The 23,670-nt window shown below is 40.2% G+C and overlaps 2 protein-coding genes across 2 annotated transcripts; one reads left to right on the plus strand and one right to left on the minus strand.

The window, feature by feature from the left end:
• Window positions 1-2,729: 2,729 nt before the first annotated feature.
• eif2d (eukaryotic translation initiation factor 2D) lies at window positions 2,730-10,205 on the minus strand. Its single transcript, XM_084553377.1, has 15 exons — window positions 9,975-10,205; window positions 9,087-9,277; window positions 8,923-9,006; window positions 8,731-8,821; window positions 8,556-8,663; window positions 7,927-8,198; window positions 7,550-7,667; window positions 7,426-7,471; window positions 7,226-7,332; window positions 6,964-7,119; window positions 5,675-5,764; window positions 5,149-5,244; window positions 4,303-4,423; window positions 3,518-3,692; window positions 2,730-3,412 (listed from the first exon to the last, which is right to left on the minus strand). The coding sequence occupies exons 1-15, from the start codon at window positions 10,028-10,030 to the stop codon at window positions 3,342-3,344; spliced, it is 1,782 nt and encodes a 593-aa protein (XP_084409503.1). The 5' UTR covers window positions 10,031-10,205; the 3' UTR covers window positions 2,730-3,341.
• Window positions 10,206-13,164: 2,959 nt separating this feature from the next.
• On the plus strand, window positions 13,165-23,590 carry LOC311494665 (MAP kinase-activated protein kinase 2-like). The gene is made up of 10 exons (XM_084553836.1): window positions 13,165-13,420; window positions 15,895-16,034; window positions 16,736-16,800; window positions 17,765-17,844; window positions 18,408-18,534; window positions 19,050-19,125; window positions 19,234-19,358; window positions 20,717-20,802; window positions 20,902-20,982; window positions 21,169-23,590. Exons 1-10 carry the CDS (start codon window positions 13,178-13,180, stop codon window positions 21,310-21,312), a joined length of 1,167 nt encoding a protein of 388 aa, XP_084409962.1. The 5' UTR covers window positions 13,165-13,177; the 3' UTR covers window positions 21,313-23,590.
• Window positions 23,591-23,670: the final 80 nt, after the last annotated feature.

The following is a 23,670-nucleotide window of genomic DNA, read 5'->3' on the forward strand; positions in this document are numbered from 1 at the left end:
AGAACTGACGCTTTTATCAAGAGAAGACTCTTTGCTCTGCTTGAAAGACGGAAAAACTGGACATTCAGTCAATTCAAGAACAGCCGGAGAACTGTGGGCAGTCAGAGATGTCGTCAGACATGCTGAACTGAGGCGGGCGCCTTTGACAGACACAACAGCTGCTGGCCAAAACACTGCGTACATCATCAGTGAATGTCTGAGTGGTAACAAGCTTTTCAGCTAATTTTTTCATTCATGAGTCCGATACTGTAGCTCATATGGATTTCCGAGACGTCGTTCCGCTGGTGAATTGACAGAACGTTCCGACATTTTGTTCTTTGGACAGTGGTCCCTATTCACACATTTTACATCGTCAGTAGGGAAAGCGAAGTGAAATACTGCCATAATTAAGTGTCTTAATTATGGCAGTATTTCACATTTCACACTATGGCATTAGCCATCACTAATACACCTGTGCTTTGCTTACCGAGACAAGTGCATGGATATTCTACGTGGGGCAGAACTTAAGAAGGTGAATGATTTAGTGAACATAATTTTTGTTAAGTTGACTACTGGCAGTGAGAAGGAATCTGTTTTTTTTTTCTTGGCATCTGAAAAAATAAAGAAAAAGCTGTTAAGGAAAAACTATGAGGAAAAAACAACAAGTAGTGGCGAGTGATGCCTCTAAATAAGTTGATTCGTGGCAGCTGTACCAGATGTGGTGGCGGCAGCAGCAGCAAGAGACAAAAATAGAGTTGAGGGCTGTGTAGTACTATGGAAAGGAAATCCACAGCTAGTATTTGCTCCAAAAGTCAAGTCAAAAAGTAGCTTTTCTCGACAAGATCAATTTGTCAATGTAATAACCCCAATCAAGCTCATTTATAGTTACCAATTCAGATTATAAATACTTTCTGACAGCTAACATTCCACTGGCATCCTTACTATATTCACTGTGGCAAAAAAAAAATGGAAACTGAAAATCCAGTTGGGAGTAGGTTACTACTAAAATGATTTAGAATAAATGACAGAGACTTGATCCTGTTTCCCCAGTGGAATTTACACCCTCGGGTGTAAAGGACTATGAATAAATGTGGACCGCCTTCAACAGACTGGCACAAATTCCATCTTTTACCAATATGGCATGCTCAAAAAAAAAAAACAAAAAAACATGATGATGACTCAAAAGCCATATTTGGAGATGGCTCGTGAGATTGGCCGCCGCAGAGGCCTTACCTCAACAAAACTGATGCTGTGTAATTACACACAGCCTTGGTTAAAATTTAGTTCATAACTTCAGAAAGAAAAAACAGACAAAAACAACCAAAATCAAATTAAGTCAAGGTTTTATGGTAATTCTGGCGAGGAGCTGGAAGAAAGTCTAAAAACTCCTTTGTTGTGGTGCCTTCACCAAAGCAGAATATGAATTCTGAGGAACACTGCACAAAATAGCGGCAGTGCAATTGTCTTTGGGTGGTGCATTGATTTGATTATCTTTATCACCCAGGCCTGTTTTCCTTATTTGTGTTATTTATATATAAGTCTTCACTTTTAATTCATTTATTTTCTTACTCAAACTCTTATATCTGGCCTTTTTATGCTGTGAAGTACGGTTGTAACACCAGTGTAAGAAAAACCATATGACCTCATTTGTGCTGGTTCAAGCACTCTCTTACAATCATTTATTTGGGCTTTCAAGTATTTCACAACAATGACTAACAACCTGAAAGTGGCTGCTTTAAGAACAGCACGAGGGGCAACACTTATAGTATAACACCCTGACTTTATTTCAAATGCTGTGGGGTCGTTGGTCAAATCCTCATCCTTAACTGATGCCTCTCCGTCATAAGCTATCACTGTGTTTTTAAATGGCAGCTTCCGTGTGCAAATTCAGGTGAAAAACTGCCGTATGCCAGTAACCCCACCAGTCAACCAGTTAAAGCACAGACCACAAAGGCCCCGACATTTTTCCTCATCTCACTCGTCACTAAAAATTGTCAATATCAATCCACCATCAGCTGTCTATGAATGCATGACAAAGGCCTTAAATAACCTGTCGATGGTAACAAGAAGAGGAAAGGTTGTCAGAACAGAGAGGATTGTTCTACCAGAAGGCAACATACCAGATGTACAACAAGTACACAAGTACCTTGGATTTATGCAAGCAAAAGGACACCATGAAGAGGCCAAAAGGAAAGCAGCCATAACCAAATAACTACAGAAAGTAAGGCGGGTCCTCATAATGCACTGCAGGTTTCATTACAAAGCCAGCACCCTGAGGTTATACGAGGCCTAGTGAGCATCATCATCCAGGCATTATCCAGGATGAAACATCTCTAGGAGTTCATCAGAAAGATGCGCCCCCTCTCATGAAATGCTTAGCAACTACCCTGGGCAGCAGAAACCAGAGGAGAAAGAGACAAAAGATCAGGAACTATCAGGGGAGGACAAACCTCTCCATAGTATGCACCACTGGCAGATAACAGAAGTGGCTGACGTCCAGAAGTCCTGCCAGTGGCTATCAAAGGCTGGACTGAAAGACAGCACAGAGGCACTAATCATGGCAGCACAGGAACAGGCTCTAAGACCAAGATCAATAGAAGCCACGGTCTACCACACCAGGAGTGACCCAAGGTGAAGGCTGTGCAAAGATGCCCCTGACAAAAAAGCAGCTCATAACACCAGGGTGTAAGATGCTAGCTGGCAAGGCATAACTGGAACACCATAACCAAGTTGCTGGAATAGTGTACAGGAACATCTGTGCAGAGTATTGACTGGAAGAGCCAAGGTCAAAATAGGAGACACTTCCAAAGGTAGCAGAGAATGGCCGAGCAATGATCCTGTTGGACTTCCAGATGATTCCAGGAACAACATCTGAGATCTCTGTCCAGAAGAGTGCAGAATTGGGAACAGCTAAGATACTGCATAGACCCAGATATTTATATAAGTGTGTGTGTGTGTGTGTGTATACATGTATATAATGTATAACATTCAATTAGATGTATGTCAATCTGATTTCTTTTGTTTTTTATTTTTTGTAATCAGTTGGAACATTTATTGAAGTTGTTCAGTCACATTAAAGACCAGACCATTCACTGAAATGTTTTAATGGCCAGAAGCTAAGGGAACTGTTTTCTCTTGCGCTTCTGGAAACCAATTACCTTGCAGCTAAAAACTACAGGTCTGGTTCAGCTCTGAAACTTTATCCTACTATACCTCTGGGAGCTAGTGCAGAATAACAAAGGCAGTAATAACAGCATTCATCAACCTTCAGAATAAGACAGTGATTCCATTTTATTACATGAATGGTTATCCGTTTCCAGTTCTATACATACAATGAACAGACGGTATAGCAGACTGAAATTTTACTTCTTCTTCCCAGTTTTTGGCGGTTTGTCTAGTCCTTGGATGTACTTATGAGGAATTTGGTAACGTTCTGAAATATAAATAAAAGACAATGTGACTTCAGTTATGCAGAAGCAGTGCAGATCAACTGTTGAGAAAATGTTTAAGGTGTGTCTGGCATTATTAAGTTCTATACCGAGAAGCAAATTGCTGACTTGATGAATCTGGTTGCCTTGGATCTGGACAAGGACTTTGTCCTTGGCTCCAGGAATAGGCTGTAAGACAGAGCTGGCCTGGACTCTACGCTGTAAAGCAGTGGCCACGACTGTGGGATCCAAACCATACACTTCCAGGTTCTTTATTAGAGTCACCTACAAGTAAAACATGGAAGCAATTAAGAAGTAAGAACCCTAAATGAGCCAGTGAGACACATAAGCAGATATTAGCTTAATGTCAGACAAGCAAACACGACAAGGAACTGAACTACAGAAATGTCAAAGGTACGTCTGAGATCACATGTAAACAATGTCTCCATTACATAGCTTGTACAAATGGAGAGAACTGCCAAGGTTAACCTTCAACTGTAAAATGCCCCACTCCAGTTAGTTTAGCCATGAAGAGACAGGACTCCAGGGATGGCAATGTTGGCCTGTGATTCAGCTGTCCAAAATCTGTATAGCTATTTGTGGATCCCAGTGGACGAATCATTAAACTTTGTCAGTCCTCTGAAATCTGTCACAAACAATCTCCAAGATTACATTTTCCTCTTGTGTCATCACAAGGTCAATTGCTATTTGTCATTTCAGATCAAATACTTACAGAAGTGACATTCCGATCCACTTTAACTAATCAGCAAATATTATCCTGCTAGCATTGCTGATCATTTAACTGCTTAACATCCTGTCCATCCCAATTATAGTTTTAAAATAGCCAAACCTATCTACAGCTGGTGATATTAAGAATTGTAGAAAAAAGTCCCACCTTCTTATTGGAGCCACGAGAAGCCACCGTAATGTCTATGGGCTCAATATGGCCCTTTTTCATTATAGGTGCTTGTCCAGGGAACACAACTTGATAACACTCCTGCATTCTTGACAATGTCCTGTGAAAAACGAGTTGTTTACTCAACTATCACAAAAACCAAATAATTAAATACTTATTATTGTGTCATCAAACCCATTTTTGTCAAAAGACTGAGGAACTGCACAATAAAACGATTTCTATAATATAAATCTGTCAATACTACAATACTGAGAAGAAAAGGGTCTCTTTAAACTAGACTGGCTAAGTAATTTGTGGTATCCATGTGGGACCTCTGTAGTCGACCTCTGTAGTTTATTTGCACAAGCAGTGTATTACCTTAATGCATAACTATACATCTTCTTGAAAGTGGACAATACGTTTCAATTAACAAAAATAAATGGCCTAACTGTGCTAGGTGGACTTACAACTACTTCCAATACTACTGCAAACATTGTCTTAAACAAGACAAATGATTTATATCTATATACTAATATTTGCAATAAAAGCAACACCAGAACATCCAAACATCAACCATGAACTATCCAAAGAGCAAGAGGCCTTTATGTGGGGTAAAAGGAACTAAAAATAATTGTAACGGTGGTATACTGGATACGGAGTATTTTAATAATGAAATTTCTCTTAATGGTCCCTACAGTTCTTTACACAATGTCCTTTGCAGGCCTGAGGAGACTAGCATAACATTTTACAAATCTAGTACAACTGTAAACTATCCTCACATATGGCGAGGGTATGATGGATATGTTCAATATTCTACATGGTCCCTTAAGAAAAATAAATAAATACCTGCTAAAGAGGTCGTCCCACTTGAGAGACTCTACTTCCTGGTACTCGGATTTCTCCAGTAAGCAGTCACATAGAGTGGGGTCAATGGTCACGTAGCTGGTGAAGGGGAGAAAAGCACTGAAGCTGTCAATAACAGGGGACATGCTGCCTCGTTTGCCTGAACCAGCTAAATCACAGGGTTTATTTAATTTGCCTCATTGCCAGTTATCAAGTTGTGTCACATCAGAAGATGCACCAACTTTCATGACCTAAAAATAAACACGGTTTCAGAGTCACATTTAAACCGTTTAGCTCATTATAATGACATTACGTGGCCTAGTGTCAGCTCTGTGTTGGTTTAATTGCCATTAAGGCTGCCCTTTAACCACTGCACGAAGCTCAAAACCCCCTCTGTGAGCCTTTCAGATGTTTTACATCCTTTATGTCTGCTGGCATGCAAACAGAATTTGATTAGGAAATGACAGTACTTTAGATTCTTAAATTATGTAGGTCTACATAACACCCCTAAAGAATCTAAGCATCTTACTTCTTATTATTTTCATCCACTAGTTCATTCTTCTTGACATAGTCTGTGACAATACTTCTTACTTCAGTAGGATGCATTGTGGCTCCTTTCCTGTAGAGGAAATCACACGTGAGAAAATTATTAAGGTAAAATGTGGAAATATCATTTATGATATATATTTTTTTAAATAATGGAATAAACTCACACCTTCATGAAAAATATAATGTACAGTTTTTTCCTGACATGGATTTAGGAATGTGTAGAATCAACTTCAGGATTTTTGGAAGATGTAGTTTGTAGTTTCCTTTCATGGATATATTCCATAATTGTTTTAGACTGTGATACCGGTAAGATGTGGCTAATAAACTGGCCACTGAGTGTTTATAAAGTAGCATGGACTAATGCCACATACCACAGAATTTATAACCTGAGCCAGTTTGCACTGCCCGTCCCTAGACAGGCCAAATACACAAGACCCCGAGACTGGTTCCAGGCCAGAAAATATATGTAAAACAGCCCAAACCATGAACATGACATTTTTACGACATTTAAACAAACACTGCTTGACAGAATAATAACACGTCTGGTGTGAGTTTTCCACAAACACGTCTAACTCCAACTTGAAATGTGTAAATCCACTCTTTTTGTACAAAACAAAAAACAGAAAAACATGTCTTGACACTGTACGATGCCAGTGTTAAATTTATAGGTTACTTATTCCCAAGATTCCTGCCACAAGTATTTTTTTTTTTCCACAGAAGTCATGTTGATGTCACAAGAGGAAAATCATCAAGTAACACGCACACTAACGCTCTGTCATGGCTTACTAGAACATTATAATGAATCACAGTCGTCACTGACACCATTAGTATCATCTGTACCAATTATCTGCCGTCATAAAACTTGTGACCCGGACATGACGAGGATGCAAAACCAAAGCTGTTGAAAACTCTCAAGTGTCAGAAATCTCACTTTCCTGCTCAATATGGAGGAAATGAGCAAGTGTCCGTTACATGTGCAGCGAAAAGGCAGTGATTTCAGACGCAGCTGTAGACTACGAACTGTTTGACTTGTGTCATGGGAATATTGTTTTATCTCTTCACTGGGAGGTCAGAGGTTGAGGTTGGTTATAGTGCAGCTCTCATGGCGCTGTTGGGGATTCAGTGTCTCCTCTAAGTAAATACAAGCTCCAACCGTCCCTGCTATGTTCCCCTGCTGTCTGAACCATGCAAACATGAGGCTGATTGAGAAGGCAGGGTTAAGAAAACACACACGCACAAATACACACACACACACACACACACACACACCTCTTGTTTGCATCCAGAAAGAGAGGCTCGAGCCGAGCGGTCACAGAGTACAGGGTTGTGATTTCCGGAGGATGGAATGGAATTTCTCCTTCCCCTCCATCTTGCAATGGCGCTGCTTCAAGATCCGTCTCTTGTGGAGCTCTGAAGTAGCGCAATCTATAAAGTTTATCACGAATGAAAAGCACATGGATAGTCAGTCAGAACGTGGGCGGGTTGTGAGTTTGAATCCCAACCAAGAATTTCTTTAAATTGAGACACTCACTCTGGATTTTTCCAGTCCACCTCCACAATGCTCTCAACACCTTTGGTGAGTTCTTTCACTCGCACGAGATTATGCTGCTGCTGCATCGTCTGCAGAAACTTGGACAGCTGTTGAGGAAAACAAAACATGCATACAGAAGAAGCTATATATTTTCTATTAATATGGGCATAATGTTATTCGTTTTTAAAACACACATATACCTTTTTATAGCTGGATTTCTTAATGTCGAGTTGCATTCCGCTTGGGCTGAAATATACAAGAATCTGCATTCAGTGCTACATTCAATTCCCTCTTAGCACTTCCAAAACGATTAATATACTTTACCAGCATGAGAACATGTGGTTGCGGAGAAATGTACTTGTCAGCAGAGGGAGCTCTGACTTCTTCACCTTGCACTTAAGCGCATGCAGAAAGCACTGCAACAGCAGAGCGTCCATTATCTCTGTGAAATCAGCATATGACCTGGGTCACTTCCTTTCCTCTTATCCCAATTGATCACATCATAAAATGTCTAACTGAGTCAACATAATCCAACCATATGGTCACACTCAAGCCTGCCCTGCAACCATTTATTAATGAATGCCTAAATCACTTACAGATAATGGTTCTTATGAAGCTGTAGTAGACTTAACTCTTCCACTTTCCAACAACCTTTTACACATGTAGACAAATATGACAGGAGACGTGACTAAGCCTGATACCTTGTGGTGTTTTCTGGTCATCCTGGTTCTCCTCCTCTTTCTCATTACCCTTTTCACCCTTCTCCTCCTCCTGCTCAGCTAGACTCATATCTTCAATACCCGAACAGGCTTGATCTGCGACTGTTTTGCTAGGACTATGTTGCTCCTCCGCACACATCTCAGCCTCCTCCTCTTCTTCTTTCTCATTGACCCCATGTTCCTCTTCATTCAGCCCTTGTCCTTCACCTTCTGCTTCGGGTAAAGAAGGGGGGCTTGACTTATCTCCAGATGCCCTAAACAGGATATGAAAAACAAAAAAATTAACTTGACTAGATGGCTGAGTTTGAATACTGACAGGCAAAGTAGTTGTCAAGACCACAACTCATAAACAACAACAAACAAAAACATATCTGCCTGGTAACCATGTGATTGTCAGCACAGAAACTGGAATTGGCGGACACAGCTAGCCTGGCTCAAAAGGTAACCAAGTCAGCCTATTTCTAATGTTAAGCTAATCAGCTGCCAGCTGTAGCTGCACTCTCAACAAATTCAGACCTTCTAATCTAACTAGTCAAGACTGCAAATACTCCATTGCAAATAAACATAAGCATCCTTTTCCCAGAATAATCCAGTAATGCAGACTTACTAACCAGAGATAGTCCATGTATGTGTGGAGGACACACACTCCTCTCCCTTTCATACCCAAACCGCGCATCTCTGCAGTGGACACCGCAGCTGTGCCGACTGCAACAGGAGCTCTGCAAACAACCAAGTGTCTGTGAAGAATGTGGCGGACATGTTTCCAATTCTTTTATGATAACATACCTATTGTTCACAACTGTAACAGCACAGCAGTCCCCTTGTTTCACATCAGGAAGGCCACATGAAGGCACCACCACACCTGGCAACATGAGATCTTCGCAGAGTGGAGAAAGACATTAAACATGTGCGATCTCAATTAAAACAGACTAATAAATCTGCACAGGACTGATTTATCTTAAAAAAATAAAAACATACCTGCCCCTCCCATCAACTTCTGAAGCACAGGAGACCATGTCCTGAATGTTGGTAAGAGAGCAGGGTAACGCCAAAGTGCATACACTGAGAAATATGACAACGCACAAGTTACTTAAGAGCAACTCCGACACCCGGTCAGTTCACTTCATTGCATGGTTCACTACCTGTAGGATAAAGGCGTTTCTCCAGTTCAAAGAACAATGGATTTTTGTGAAGAATGTAAGCCGTCACAGCATCTCCCTTGTGCGCATAAATCTTCACCACATTTATTTCCTCTTTGTTGGGGACCAGCTCCGACAGCTCATCAGCAGACAGTGAAGGGAAGGCTGCAGTGATGTCAGCTTTGAGCTTTCTCCTGGAGACAATGACAAAAACAACACACAAATTACACATTGTACAGCACCATATGTAGAATATTGATTTTAAAAATGTTTAATTATGAATATATATAGACATATATATATATATAGATATATATATCTCTTAATTGCGTGTGTGTGTATATAGTCACCTTTTAATGTACGTTTTATTTACTTATATTTGTGGCATTCTAAAACAGGATTTTGTTTTACCAGCAATCTGTTATCCAGGCCATGGTGTATCTGAAATCAAGGCTTAAACCCAAACAAGTCTAGTTGCTTTGTTGTTTTAGCTTTGATTTCAGATATTCTTTGCACAAATTATCTTACACAGGCGAATTTTTTTTTAGAGATAGCTGCCATTCCAGCTGACATTAGTTAAACAGGCACAGCAAAACAATAACCAGTTGCCATTCATCTAAATAACAAATAGTCGGACTGAAACATAATACAGTAACCTAGCTTAACATTGACTGACATTGCCAGCTGGTATCTTGAAGCTATTTGAACAGAAGAACTACTCTAGTTTTGACTTGTCCCAGCAATATCAGATGGGGTCTAATATTTGGACAGCCTCTTGATATGTTTACGCCAGGCTCTGTTAATTTAAAAATTAAATAAATAAAAAAACAGCCACAGAAGCGAATAAATTAAGTAAAACTCTGTGCTAAGGTGTCAGCAGCAGTGAGTCACCTGTCGGATCCTTTGATTGCGGTGTTAGATTTGACACGAAACGGTTTAGCAAACATCTTCTCGGACGTTACTGCGATCAACTCAACATAACCGCCTCTCAGATAAAGCCTCTGTCTTCAACACATCAACAAGGCATTTCTTAATACAAATAATCTGGAACCAGGTATGTAGCCTTATATGTGTGTAATGTTGTTGAACATGTATCAGCTGTCCCTCGCTGGATAAAATGGTCCGTCACATATTTTTGCCCCCCGTGAAACTGAACCGCAGCAGAGCGACAGAACATTAGTTCCGCATAAAGAATGAGAAACATGCTTTAAATGTTTTGTTCTTTTCTTTTCTTTCTTTCTTTTTTTTTTAACATATCATCCAGAATAAGAATTATAGGTCAACATCCTAAAAATCCACAACAATTACCAAGTGTTTAATAAAACAGCTTCAAACTAAACCAGTTAACTAGCTGTAATGCATTTTTTTGCTAGTCAAAGGACGGGCCAATATTAACAGTATAGTGGATTAATTAATCTGTAGTGTCATTTTAAAAGAATCATGGTCTACTGTAGAGGTCCTTGATTTCACAGACCCGGCTCTCTCCCGCTCCCCACCCGCAATCACCTACCCCCATCCACATTTCCCACTACGTCTGTCACTGAGGTCTTTTGTCCAGGAAGCAGAAGAGACAGCCGGAAGGAAGAGGCGCTGTTTCACTCATTTGAGAAAATATTAAAATGGGTAATGTAATATATCTTCTTTTTTGACAAAGAGTGCAGCTTGTGTGTGTTGCACAAAAGGGAAGCTCTTGATTTTCCTCAGGATCATGCTGGATTTCTGTTTGTCTCTATTCTTTGAGATTGGTTAGTTAGACCCAATAATTTGGTTCCTCATTTTTCAGCAGTGGTGGAAAGTTCATTTACTCAACCATTGTACTTAAATGCAAGTGTGAAGTATTTGACTTGTTAGTTAGGATGATAATAGAAGAGTTTCTAGTTTCATGCATATTCACAAATTTGTGATTTCCCTCTAAACTTCACATCAAAAATTCTATAATGTAAGAGGTTTATTTCCTCTAATACATTATAGATCTTCTCCCAACCAATGGCGGCTGGTTCACTAGGCGTATTGGGTCGCTACCCTCTTTCAGTTTTACCGGAAAAAGTTCCTGTCTGTAGAAATAGGTGTACTTTCTGCACCAGGGGAACTGACCCAATAAATGCGTAAGTAGGTCCTTCAACTTCTAACAAGCAAGTGGTGACCTAAGGCTGCTCTGTTTTCCTGCACTCCATTAAAAACTGAAAAACTAATATTTTTATAATCCCCTGTCGAATACAATGATGAGTGGTGCTATTGAAGAGAGCTGAGCAGAGGTGCCTCTGAGTCTTGTGTTCCTGTATTACTTACTGTCCACCTGAGACCTGACCCATGGGTTTAGATCCATGTTTCATGCAGTCAGCTGGGTTCAGGTCGTGTCTCATGTTATTGCTGCAGGTCCTGTTTGTCTTTAACATTATACTCAATGCATTGTCCGGGAAGCTCATAGAAAACTCAACCTTTATCAAACAGCATAATAGGAGTAAATATAGATTAGTGTAAGTATGGCAAATCAACAGTGCTTACATTAGCGGCCATGGCAATGAACAGGCAGTTGTTATTATGGTTGAAAAGGCCATCTACTGAGACACGTTTCAGTGATTTAGTAAAAGAAAAGTGTTGCATTTATTGGCTCCAACTCCAAGTTGAGTAGCTGTTTTTGCAGCATAATTACAGAGCAATCCGGACACACCAACCCACAAGCATGCATGCTTTCAAAAGCAGACTCTGTATAGATGCAGCCTGAAAGCCAGTGAGCAGAATTCATTATGCCTGGTGATGATCTGTCGGGCAAATCAAAACGTATGGGTCGGCTTTATGCAGTGATGGACAGCACACTAACAGCGGCATAGTGATACGCATCATCTGAGCACTATTAAGCTGTATTAGACTACAACAAAATGGCTACTGTCTATTGTGTCTGTTGCGATTACGTATTTGTCAGGAAGCATACATCACTTAATTGTTACTCTGATTGGTTGTAGGTCTATTCCAAAGCGTGCATTTTTCTGCATATCTGTTGAAACATGCCCCATAATGAAATTCTAATGGTGAGTTACCAGACTCAGACTCTGATAAAAAAAAATGAATCTGGACATGTGAGGCTAGCAATGATCCACTGCAGAAGTTCACTAATCAGCCACAACTTAAAAACCACTGACAGGAGAAGTAAATATCTTGTGACAATTCAATGTTCTGCTGGGAAACTTTTGAACCTGGCATTCATGTGGATGTTTCTTAGACATGTACCACCCACCTGGACCAGCCCAGGCACCCCCACCCCATAGCAATGACACTCCTTGATGGCAGAAAAAAACAGCACAGGGTTCTTCACCTGGCCTCCAGATTCACTAGATCCCAAACTAATCAAGTATCTGTGGGATGCACTGGAACAAGCCTGATCCACAGAGGCCCCTCCCCTCAACCCATAGGACCCAAAGGCCAGAGCTAACATTGGGTTGCCGGACACCACAGGACACCCTCAGAAGGCCCATGTCCATTCTCTGATGAGTCACAACTGTTTTGGAGGCACAAGGGAGACCTACAAACTATTAGGAAGGTGGTCATAATGTTATGCCTGATGGGTGTATAAACTTTGTGAAACCAAAATGAGTGACACACGGAGAGGGCTGATAGACAGCCCCGCCTCTTCCGTGGTAATCAGCCAATAAGAACTCAGGATCATGAGGCAGTGAGGGTGGCAGTGGTGGACCCCTCTACCATCCCTACCCTAGGCTACGCCTCTGTGGGACCATGGGAGATGCAGATCTAATGCCCACCATTTCAGCCCTGAAGTTTTTTTTTTGTTTTGTTTTTTGTCATTTGTTTATCCACTGACTGATAATCCTGTAATCATTACGTGACATTTCACGGTTTGGACTCGGTTGGCCAAGTTGTCCAACTACCTGGCTGTCTGTTGACAGTGGACGGTCACACGTCTGCTACAGCTGCTTGTCGGGCTGCATGACTGAGCGCTGTGGCTGTCTCCTGGCTAGCGGTGGGCTAATATCACTCAAGGACAACATGAGCTAACTTGCTAAGATAGTTTACTTGCAGCGAGAAGACGTCTCCGGCAACAGTGGACAGTTATCTCTCAATTGTTGCCGGTAGTAAACATGTCGAATCAGCACCAGCCGGCTTTCCCGACCCAACAGCAGCAGCAGCAGCAGCAGCAGTCTAATCTGAACTCTGCTAGTTTCCCACAGCTTTTCGTTAAACCTCCAAACAAGCCTCTTCAAATCAGAAGGAATGTCATAACAGACGATTACAGTGTAACGAGTCAGGTGCTCGGCATGGGGATAAATGGCAGAGTGCTGGAAATATTCCACAGAGAGAGTGGAGAAAAGTATGCACTGAAGGTAAACATGCTGATTGTGATGACCATTGTACATTTATCACCAGCTGCTACAAAGAACAGCAAAAGCCTGATGTGTAACTATCAGATTGGATTGTTTATAACTTTAAAAGTAAAAAAAGAGAGAAAGAAAAGAAGAAATTAATACAACTGTCCCATTTTGTATTTGTTTGTGACAACACAACACCTATTGTAGCCTGTTTATTAGTTAACATTAAATAACTATGACAAGTGGTCCAGGAGAAGGGATTTTTTATGAAAGAAATGTTTTTTTAAAGACATTTTGAAACAGTTCCCTTTATGAATAAATTCAGTCAGTTCGTTTTTTGTGTGTGTACTCTTGACACTTGAACGCAATGTACCAGTTTCAGTGTGGAAGAAAACTGCATTTGATGGTTCTGCGATAGCTGTATGTGATTACTGCGTTAGTCTCCAATTTCTGCACTCGTTGTATAGTATAGTTAAAAATAATAATGTGGATTGATGTTTACCTTTTTGAACATCCTTGTTGTGACAGATTGGGACAGTTCTGTGGGACATTGTTTGAAAGGTATAGGTCTAATTGTTTCTGGGTTCTGTGAGAGCGTGACGTAAAGGCAGCACCTGACACTGACAGATGACCTTTTCCAGGGTGAGGAGACGAAGCCTCAAGAAAAATTTTGTGTTAGTCCAGCCTAGTTTAGCAACTAAAATCCATCCGTTTGGAAACAAACAAACAAGCTGAGCTCTGAGGAGGGACGCTTGTATCCTATCTATTATTTCAGAAAATCTGTTTCTCATACACTGCTGTATCTTTCCACTCCCCAGGATATCGCATGCCCCTTCCGAAGTCAGTAGGGAGAGTTCAATGCATACATTACCTCACTGGGTTCCTTTGGGATTGATTAGTCACTCATAAGGCATGTGTGATATGTACCCAACTACAGAGTACCTGAACTGAGTGGTGCATATGTGGTGACAGGCAGTATTTAGAGCAAGAGCTCAGCAAGGCCAGAGTTCTAGCTGGGGTCACTGCTGGTATCAGAAGTGAGTTATAGATTTGTTTTCTTCTTGAAACGTGTAATTGCTGCGTTCTTACTCGGCTTTCTCAGAGTCTAATTTCAGTGCCACGGTTTGTTCATTATATATTGTCGAGGGCCTCCGTGTTTAGGTCTGTTTTGAAAGAGGAGTGTTGACTTGTCCTATCCAAATGCTGCCAGCCTGAAAGCGAGAGGGGAACATGCCTGTGTCTAAAAGTAGCCTCATACGAGAGGCCATAGATGACTGAGGGATTATGAAATCTGAATGGGAACAGCAGGACAGGGTGTCACTCTAAGCTTTCCTTAGTTAGGGAAGGTGCTTTGGATTGGTAAACAAATTGGGGAAACTCGTAGATCAATGCATTTCTTCAAGCTTATTTTGCAGAGACATTTTTTCTGAATTTAAAAGTTTGGAAATGCACACGGCACGTACGATTCATTGCTAGAGAGATTTGGACAAATTTACAGGGAGTTAAAGTTGACAAATGTTGTGCTTTCAGTTGAACAGTTAGAGACAGTGAAAGCTTGCCTTCTGTGTTTGATCTCCTTGATCGGCAATAGCTCACAGATAATCTCTCTCTTGAACCCCACTTGACTATAAATAAGCACCGTCTTGACATATGTACAGTCTTGGGAAAAGACAGTACACTTCAACACTCTGGGGAAAAAAAGGAGTGCTTTAAGTTGTCATCCTTGATGCAGTGAGAGATTTATGTAATAAAAGCTAAACTGTGCAGCAATGCAGCTTTAATGCAGTATGTTAACATAACGCATGCATCCATAGAGTCACCGTTTGCTGTGCATTACCGGAGTGTCAAATATTTCAAAATAAATTACTGTGGCTATTAAATGTGTATATAAACTCAATATCAAGATTTCACATTCACCTAAAAGGTAAAGACATTTGTTTAGATGCTGCATGACACAAATAGAGAAAAAACAGACAAGCCTAATTACCTCCTGCAGGGTTAGAGACATGCTCAGAGCTGTCAAGCAAATAGTGTTGCAGCTAATTACAGATAACTTACTTAATTAGTTTTGTCTATAAAACATGAGAAAATAGTTAACATGTCTTTAAATGTTGACTATTGTCCAACCAACAGCTGCTCAAAACCCAAGTGTACTGTCATGTATGGCAGAGGAGAAATTCTCCAACAAATGATTTGCATTTTTGCAAAAAATACGATGATCACAATAGTTGCAGATTATTTTTCATAAGTCAGCTAATTACATCCTTTTTGTAACTGAGGCAAAACTTGGAATTCTGGGAAAATGCACGAGTCCAAACTCTTTTATATCAAATATTACAATATTACAAGTATCCTTCTCTTCATTTATTGTCTACCCTTTGTACTGAACTTAGCTAAATTCAAACAGAATATGAATCCACAGCAACTTTCCGCAACTATGCTGTTGTACTTTCTTATCCGTTCATTCCTCTGCTGTGTGCGTGTTTCAGATGCTGCAAGACTGCCCCGAGGCCAGACGGGAAGTGGAGCTCCACTGGAGGGTGTCACCTTGTCTCCACATTGTCCCCATTATAGATGTTTATGAGAATCTCTACCAGGGCAAGAAGTGCCTCCTCATCGTGATGGAGTGGTGTGTTGCTCTGCATTCTGGATACACGCACGGACACACAGTTCTAGCCAATACTGAATGTGCGGTCTTAAAAAATAAAAAAATAAAAAGATAGCGCATGTTGTCAAAAGCTGATTTCCTTCCCTGGATATCGGCCATCTTTGAATGGCTCATGGAAGTTGTGGCTTAAATTGATTGCTCTCTGTGCTGATGGAGCCTGATAATGCACACCAACTGAGGTGAGTATAGTGGTTTCCAGAACACTTCAGGGAACAAAGTAATAAAAAGCAGACAGAGAGTGAGAGAGAGAGAGAGAGAGAGGGAGAGTGCTTTGTCTGGATTATAATAATGCAGGCGTCTACCTCTAATATCTACAACCACCTCATATGCTACAAAGCTGGATTATGATCTTATCGATGAGATGTCATGATTGAGTTACCCTGACGGCCAACTAAACAGACATGTGTAGAAGGTTATCCAGCTGTAGTAGATATTGATTAACAGAGCTGATTTCACAAAATTTTGATTTGTCACGGTTGGAATCAATAATGGCCCAGGTCCATTCGGCGAGCCAGCAGGCCATGACAGTGAATCAGAACGCCATTAAGTGAAAGGATAACTGATAGCGGTAGACCTGAGCATTCCCTCCTGTTACACGTCAAAATGTTTGCTTTGACAATGGCCTGTAGCTTTTGTGAACTGAGGTTCATTTTTGTTTTCAGCATGGATGGAGGTGAATTGTTCAGTCATATCCAAGACAGAGGGAATCACGCTTTTACAGAAAGAGGTAAGCAGAAAATTACAGTTAGCATTCAGATTTCTTATTTTTTTATTTGATTCTAATATTACTGTTACTGGTGGATTTAGTACAAGGCACTATTTGGGAACTTCCAGTGCAGCCAAGCAAACATATGTTATTTGGATAAAGAAGCCAGTCAATAATTGGGCTTTTTCCACCATGCCATGCTCACAGTTTGAGTTTTTTCACACTATCGTGAAGGATAGTAAAGTGGGTACTTTGACCCTGCTAGCCAACATGTCTTCTAACAGCACCATAGACTGTATAAATATGGACAATGCCACTCCCTTGCATTGGCCAACCTGATGCTATTTTCCCGGGGATATGTGCAACGCCATCTTGCGACTTTGGAGCCAGAGTCCGCTCAGTACGGTCCGAGAGTGGAGCCACCATGCGGAGCAGTGACTTCCGCCAGACTCACTAGCGTTTTCGTTTAATGAATAATATGCTCTGCTGTGTCTCCACCAGTTACAAGGAGATGTTGGACAATACACTGTAAATTATTATTTAATTAACTATTATTTGACGTGTTTTTTAGTGTTTTAGTTTGGCGCATGTCCCACCCACTAACATGAAGGGGGTGGAGCTTATGACCTATACTGCCGCCAGTCACCAGGGGGAGCTCTACTTGCTTTGGCTTCACTTTTGAGGAGCAGTTCCCCTGTCCATATTTATACAGTCTATGAACAGCAAACTATGACGTCTCCGTCATTCATTACACCCTGGAATATTTAACACTGACTGATAATACCCCAGATGATGTAAACAAATTATATATAATAACACATAATGGTTATGGAGTGTCAATGGAAAAAGCAGGCTGTAAGCACAGTCAGAAACACATTTTGGAAACCCATCTGAAAATGGGCTGCTGAATTTATTGTTCCATCTGCATATTTCTGTACTAGTCTATTACACCCATGTTCTTTCACTTCATTTCCTTGTTCCTCAGAGGCCTCGGACATCATGAAAAGTATAGGAGAGGCCATACTTTTCTTGCATTCCATCAACATAGCCCACAGAGACATCAAGGTGAATGCCTCTTCTTATGTATCTGAGGGAAAAAAAAATGCAAATGGAAAGCTGCAGTTTTTCAGTAAAACCTACATCAGTGGAAAACATTGCGGAAAGAAACATTAAATCATTAATCAATAAAAAGTAGGAGTCGTGTAATTCCCTTATTCTTTGGTTTTACTGACAATGCCAGTACTTCAGGTCAAGTAGTACAGTCAGGAAAAAAACAAGAGATAAGAGAGTTATGAAAATAAAGCCCTCCAGGCATCTGTATGTAATGGACATTAAATTGTTCACATATGTAGAGTAAGCAAACAGTGAATGGTTGCGGACGTAGACCGATTGGATAGCCCCTAATGGCAAACAAAAAATAGTTTCGATGAGTGGAGTGGAAGTTTTTCCTTAAAAGCTTTTTTATTTATTTTTTGTCTTTGTCACTGAGCACTCTATATTTTCTCTGTCCTTAGCAGCTGAGAGTACTTTTGCAAAACTCTACTAGAAAATTAGTATCTTCAAAGTACTCGACAGCTATATGAATTCTTCTCCAGATGCTTGTTGATTAGTGTTTCCTTCTCTTTCAGCCAGAGAATCTTCTGTACACTTCTAAAAGACCAGACGCCCTCCTCAAGCTGACTGATTTTGGTTTTGCTAAAGAAGTCACCACTTTAAACTCTTTGGCTACGCCATGTTTTACACCCTATTATGTTGGTAAGACCACAGGACACGTGCTCTTGAAAATAATTAGGTTAGCTCTTTTTGTCGAGTGCTTTGTCTCACAGGGTTGAAGTGCATTAGTGGATACAGTGTTAAGTGTTTGCAGGCTGGTCCCATATTTCTAAACCAAACATCCTCTGGCTCTGTGGTGTCATCACAGCTGTGAACATGTATTATTGTTCTGAAGAATGTCGCAAATGAATTTCATGAATTTAGCCATACTTCAGAAGAAACTGTTAACAGAGTAATGTCTCTTACAGGACATAGTCTTTGTTTGCAGTTTGACAGTGTCAATACATTCCTTGTTAATAACACAATTTTAAGTCATTCTCAGCGTGTTTGTCTAGAGGGGAGTTCTCTTAAAAGGTTTGATGGTTTTCTTCATGTGGAAAGTGTATTGACGCAGTTGCAAGAGGTTACATCCCGCTGGAACCGAAAAATGTGCTACTTTAATAACCTTTTTTTACTTTCAGTTATTTATCTTAAAACAATGTTTCTCCACCTGATAGCCCCAGAAGTTCTCGGCCCAGAGAAGTATGACAGATCCTGTGACATGTGGTCTCTGGGTGTCATTATGTACATACTGTAAGTCGGTCTTTGTTTTTTAAGTGATTTCACGTCTCTTAAAGATTCTGTCGGTTGACAGGATCCGTCATCAGGGTTGTTTTTTCCCCCTCTTCTCCTCACATCCAGACTTTGTGGATATCCTCCTTTTTTCTCCCATCACGGCTTGGCCATATCTCCCGGAATGAAAAGGCGGATCTGTAATGGACAATATGATTTCCCCAACCCAGAGTGGTCTGACGTGTCTGAGGAAGGTAAGTGGTGTTTTCGCTTTGTTTTAAATGCACACCATACGTCTCTGGTCATGTTCCTAAGCGGTGCACAATTCTGATTTATTCTGAATAGGTAACATTTAGTTTCAACGTAATATACAGAAACAGTAATCTAGTAATTGTATTCTTCTAAAACGTTTTCTATCACTTTTTCGTTTATCTATCACACAAGCAGACATACTGGATGTGTGATGATATGTGTGAGGGTATCTGAAAGAAAGAAAGAAAGAAAGAAAGAAAGAAAGAAAACTGCTCATACCTAACTAATCAGCTGTTTAGTGTACTTTCTATTCTGTCATTATGTACATACTATGAATTATATATTATAACTGTAATACGGTTATTGTAATTATAATAATACCAACAATTGTATAGAATATTATAGTAATCTGTAATAAATGTGTAATAATAGTCTAATATTACAACTTGATTGGGATTGGAATTAAAATCAGACTGACAATATTTCTGTTGCTCTATGGCTTAAAGGGGGACTACTGTTTTTCACAACCTGGACCTTATTTCTGGCATAAAGTACGATCATTTACTCACTGATATAACTTTGGTGTTATTTGGAGTCCTTCGGAAGATATTTAGCTCCAGTGGAGCACCGCGTATATCAATATAATGGGAGTGAGTGGGGCACCGAAACACAGCCTCTAAATTACGCATTATCTGCCGCGAAACTCGTTCATTTCACCAATATTTTGTTATGATATGCTAGTGCTATTCCCCGTTGAGTCCGGAGTTACCTGTTATCTATTCGCGGACGTGCAGCGGTTTGTTGTTCTTTGGCCAGCTGTTCCTCTCTCTGCCTCCGTATCCTCCTTTCAACGAGCTCCTCATCTGTATACTCTGGCTCAAAACGGTGAGGACGTCCATCATAAACGAAGTCGTCGTCCACAACCTCAGAATCAGTGAAATATTCAGCCAAGTTAGAAAAAACTAACAGTAGCAAATTACAAGTAAACAAGCCACACGGGGTGCACGCGGTGCTCAGAGATGACATCATCCAGGTCAGAGGTTAGTAGGTCAATTTACAGACCCCGGATGATGATAACAGGTAACTCCGGACTCAACATATACTCAACGAATAGCACTAGCATATCATAACAAAATATTGGTGAAATGGCAGATAATGCGTTGTTTAGAGGCTGCGTTTGGGTGCCCCAGTCACTCCCACTATATGGATATACGCGGCGCTCCACTGGAGCTAAATATCTTCCGAAGGACTCCAAATGACACAAGTTATATGGGTGAGTAATCGTATTTTATGCCAGAAATAAGGTCCAGGTTGTAAAAAACGGAAGTTCCCCTGTAATGATGAAGGTTTTCTGTTGCAGCAAAACAGCTGATCTGTCAATTACTCAAAACCGAGCCCACCCAGAGAATGAGCATCAATGAGTTCATAAACCATCCGTGGATTAATGTAAGTGTGCCCCTGCAGGGTTTCAATTTGTTCAAGCACCTGCTGGTTTGAAAAGATGACATTTGGTGAACGCTTACCCACATTCTCCGTCCAATGCAGCAGTCAGTGGAGGTCCCGCTGACGCCTCTTCACACCAGCCGCGTGCTGCACGAGGAACAAGATGTCTGGGAGAAGGTAAAGGTGAGTAACAGGAACGGTTTTGATGTTGGACGAATGGATTTCTAGCTCTTATTTATATCTTTAAAAGAAGGAAACCAGACGTTTCCTTTGTATTTTTACTAAAAATTGAATTTGTAGACTGCTTTCACCTTTATTGTTTTTTTTCAATAAGTTTGTAAATGTTTTTTTTGTTGTTGTTTATGTCAGGAGGAAATGACAAATGCCCTGCAAACGATGAGAGTGGACTATGATCAAATAAAAATCAAAACTATTGAAGACTCCACTAATCCTCTGCTCTTGAAGAGGAGGAAGAAAACTAAACACATGGCCGCACAGCATCCAGGCTCGTGAAATAAAGACATTACATATAATTCGATCTTATACAATAACACACACAATCACATTCATAAAATCTAGTAAAAGAGGAGCCTTTCAGGGACAGGTGGACTTTGTCATGTGGCTACATCATGTTTGCAGCTATTTTTATCCCCTTTCATTACAAATTATTTTTCAAACCCCCATTTATAGTAAAAGTGCATTTATTTGTTTCTTAAGCCTTATTCATACACCCTCACACTACAGAGAACAAACATGTAGTGTGTGTTCTAAGCATAAAGACCTAGGCTTTCATTATTTTTGATGTACATAGTTGTATTTAGGGAGTTGCTTTATTGTCAAGTCACAGATTGAGCCGGCCTGTCTGACTGCTAGCCTGCTCTCAGTGTTGAAATCCATCTAGACAGATATTTTGGCCTCAGGGGGCTTTGTGAGTTTTTTTTTTTTTTTCCCAGCATCGTTCATATTTATCTATTGAGTGATCATTACCAGAAGCCGCAGCTTTTGTTATGTTTCCTGATCCAGTAACAGAGGAATTTCTCCTTACCACAAAGTAGGAAGTTTCTTACCACACTGTGGTAGTGCAGCATTTAAAAAATTTTCTTGCCATGTGTAGCAATAATCGTGCTTGCTGTGCCTACGGGAGGGGTGATAACTGCTTGGATGTACAAAACTGTGGAGCTTACTGAACTCCTCATGCTGTCTGAACGACATGGAAAGAAAAGCAGGTGGCAGTAAAACTCAAGAGAACAGTGTCGAGAAGTACAGTGGACAATGTCTTTTATTCTGTATTAAACCTCTTAATGGTCTCTGCGCATTTTGTGTGTTGCTTGACCTGCTCAGTGAGTCGCTCCTAAGTATTTCTAGCACATAGAGAGCCTTGTTATGTTATAACGTCAGATGAGATTTACATTAAATTAGTTGCTTTATAGAAACCACATGAATGGCTCAATGAAAAAAGTCGGACAGATGTTTTGAATTCTTGGTGCTCCCTTTAGATTATGAACTGCAGGGTTCGAACAACTTCCTTTTTGTCAGAGATGTCTCCTTTCGCTTATCGGTTGTGTTATGGAGCATCATCTGTAGTGAAGTTTCAGGAAAACACCTGATTCAGTAGATTAGAGTAATGGAGTGAACGTAACAGGCTCTAGTTGTGGTACTTTAAGAGTAATCAGGGCATATTTCTTGTATTTCTTCACCTGAATACTTCAATCATATGTGGAGAGAAAGCCCTTGACTAGTATACAAAATTAAAGAGATATAACTGAGAACTCTAAAAAGTCTTGTTGGTAGGAAATAAATAAATAAAAATACATTGAGAACAATGGAAGTGTGGTGGAAGTCCATTTCCGATTGAGGTGTTATACTTTGTGAAAATAAACATTGAACTCACAAGCTGTAGAGAGCCAAAGACTTGAATATGTTAAGATTAATGTCATGTGGCTGTAAAAACACTATTACTAGACGCTGGCCAAAGACAGAAGTACTTAATGTCAAGGACCTGGTTAAAGCAATGAAAGATATGGTGTAAATGAGATGGAGAAGTTGATTTTCTCCCTCAGACTGGAAGTTTTCTTTTTTAAGTTTTGCGTTCCAATAAAAATAGAATTAAAAAAACAACTTTGTCTTGATGTGCTGGGACTGTAGGCGTCTAAGTCAGCCCAGCGACTTGGCAGGCAGACTTGAATTTATTTAAATCTTACTTACTTTAACTAAAGGCTCATCTTAAATCTGTCAGAAATGAAAGTGTACTCACATTAATATCGCAGCATTCTTCGCTAGTTTTAAACTCAAGAGCTAATAGCTAAATCATTTTGATTTATCTTGTCATAAAGGGAAGTGTCAAGAGGACACTGTGATCCAGGAAACATGAATGTTTTCATTTAATAGCTCGTCAGAAATCCATGGTGGTAACGCTAACTTGGTCTACAACACTGAGCAGGTATAGTCGATGTCGTTCGTTGAAGAATCCCCATCCAGAAAATATGCAGATCTGTTTTAAGTTAGCATGCTCTTTTCATTACAACATCTCCCATTTGTAGTCAGTAGTGAAATCCATTCATGACAAATAAAATAGTTTCGGCTTTACTTCATGGTACAGCTTGCAACATCAAAGGACAGCTCAGTGTTATTACAGTATGTGCTGTCACTTATTAAGGACTGTTGGCTGAAGTTGCGTACATGAATAAACAATGCCCATAGAGTGTTTTGGATAAAGAATTATCCTCTAATTGCAAAATAAGGTCCCCAGTTTTTGCATCCTGTTTTAATTTAAATGTTCTATGTGCAGTATAAAGAGTAGAAAAAAAACAAGCGGCCTGGCAAATACAAAGATAGTAATCTCTGTTACATAAAGTGGGTCATAGTGAGCTT

Source organism: Chelon labrosus (assembly GCF_963514085.1).
Source record: "Chelon labrosus genome assembly, chromosome: 10".
In the NCBI taxonomy this organism is placed as follows: domain Eukaryota; kingdom Metazoa; phylum Chordata; class Actinopteri; order Mugiliformes; family Mugilidae; genus Chelon; species Chelon labrosus.

Excerpts from the sequence above, each read along its gene's own strand:
- LOC311494665 (XM_084553836.1), top strand. The coding sequence starts at position 13,178 with ATGTCGAATCAGCACCAGCCGGCTTTCCCGACCCAACAGCAGCAGCAG. Across the intron at positions 13,421-15,894 it reads GAGAAAAGTATGCACTGAAG|ATGCTGCAAGACTGCCCCGA; the intron begins GTAAACATGCTG and ends TGCGTGTTTCAG. Across the intron at positions 20,803-20,901 it reads TAAACCATCCGTGGATTAAT|CAGTCAGTGGAGGTCCCGCT; the intron begins GTAAGTGTGCCC and ends CGTCCAATGCAG.
- eif2d (XM_084553377.1), bottom strand. The coding sequence starts at position 10,030 with ATGTTTGCTAAACCGTTTCGTGTCAAATCTAACACCGCAATCAAAGGA. Across the intron at positions 7,120-7,225 it reads GTGGACTGGAAAAATCCAGA|ATTGCGCTACTTCAGAGCTC; the intron begins GTGAGTGTCTCA and ends TAAACTTTATAG. Across the intron at positions 3,413-3,517 it reads AGTCAGCAATTTGCTTCTCG|AACGTTACCAAATTCCTCAT; the intron begins GTATAGAACTTA and ends TTTATATTTCAG.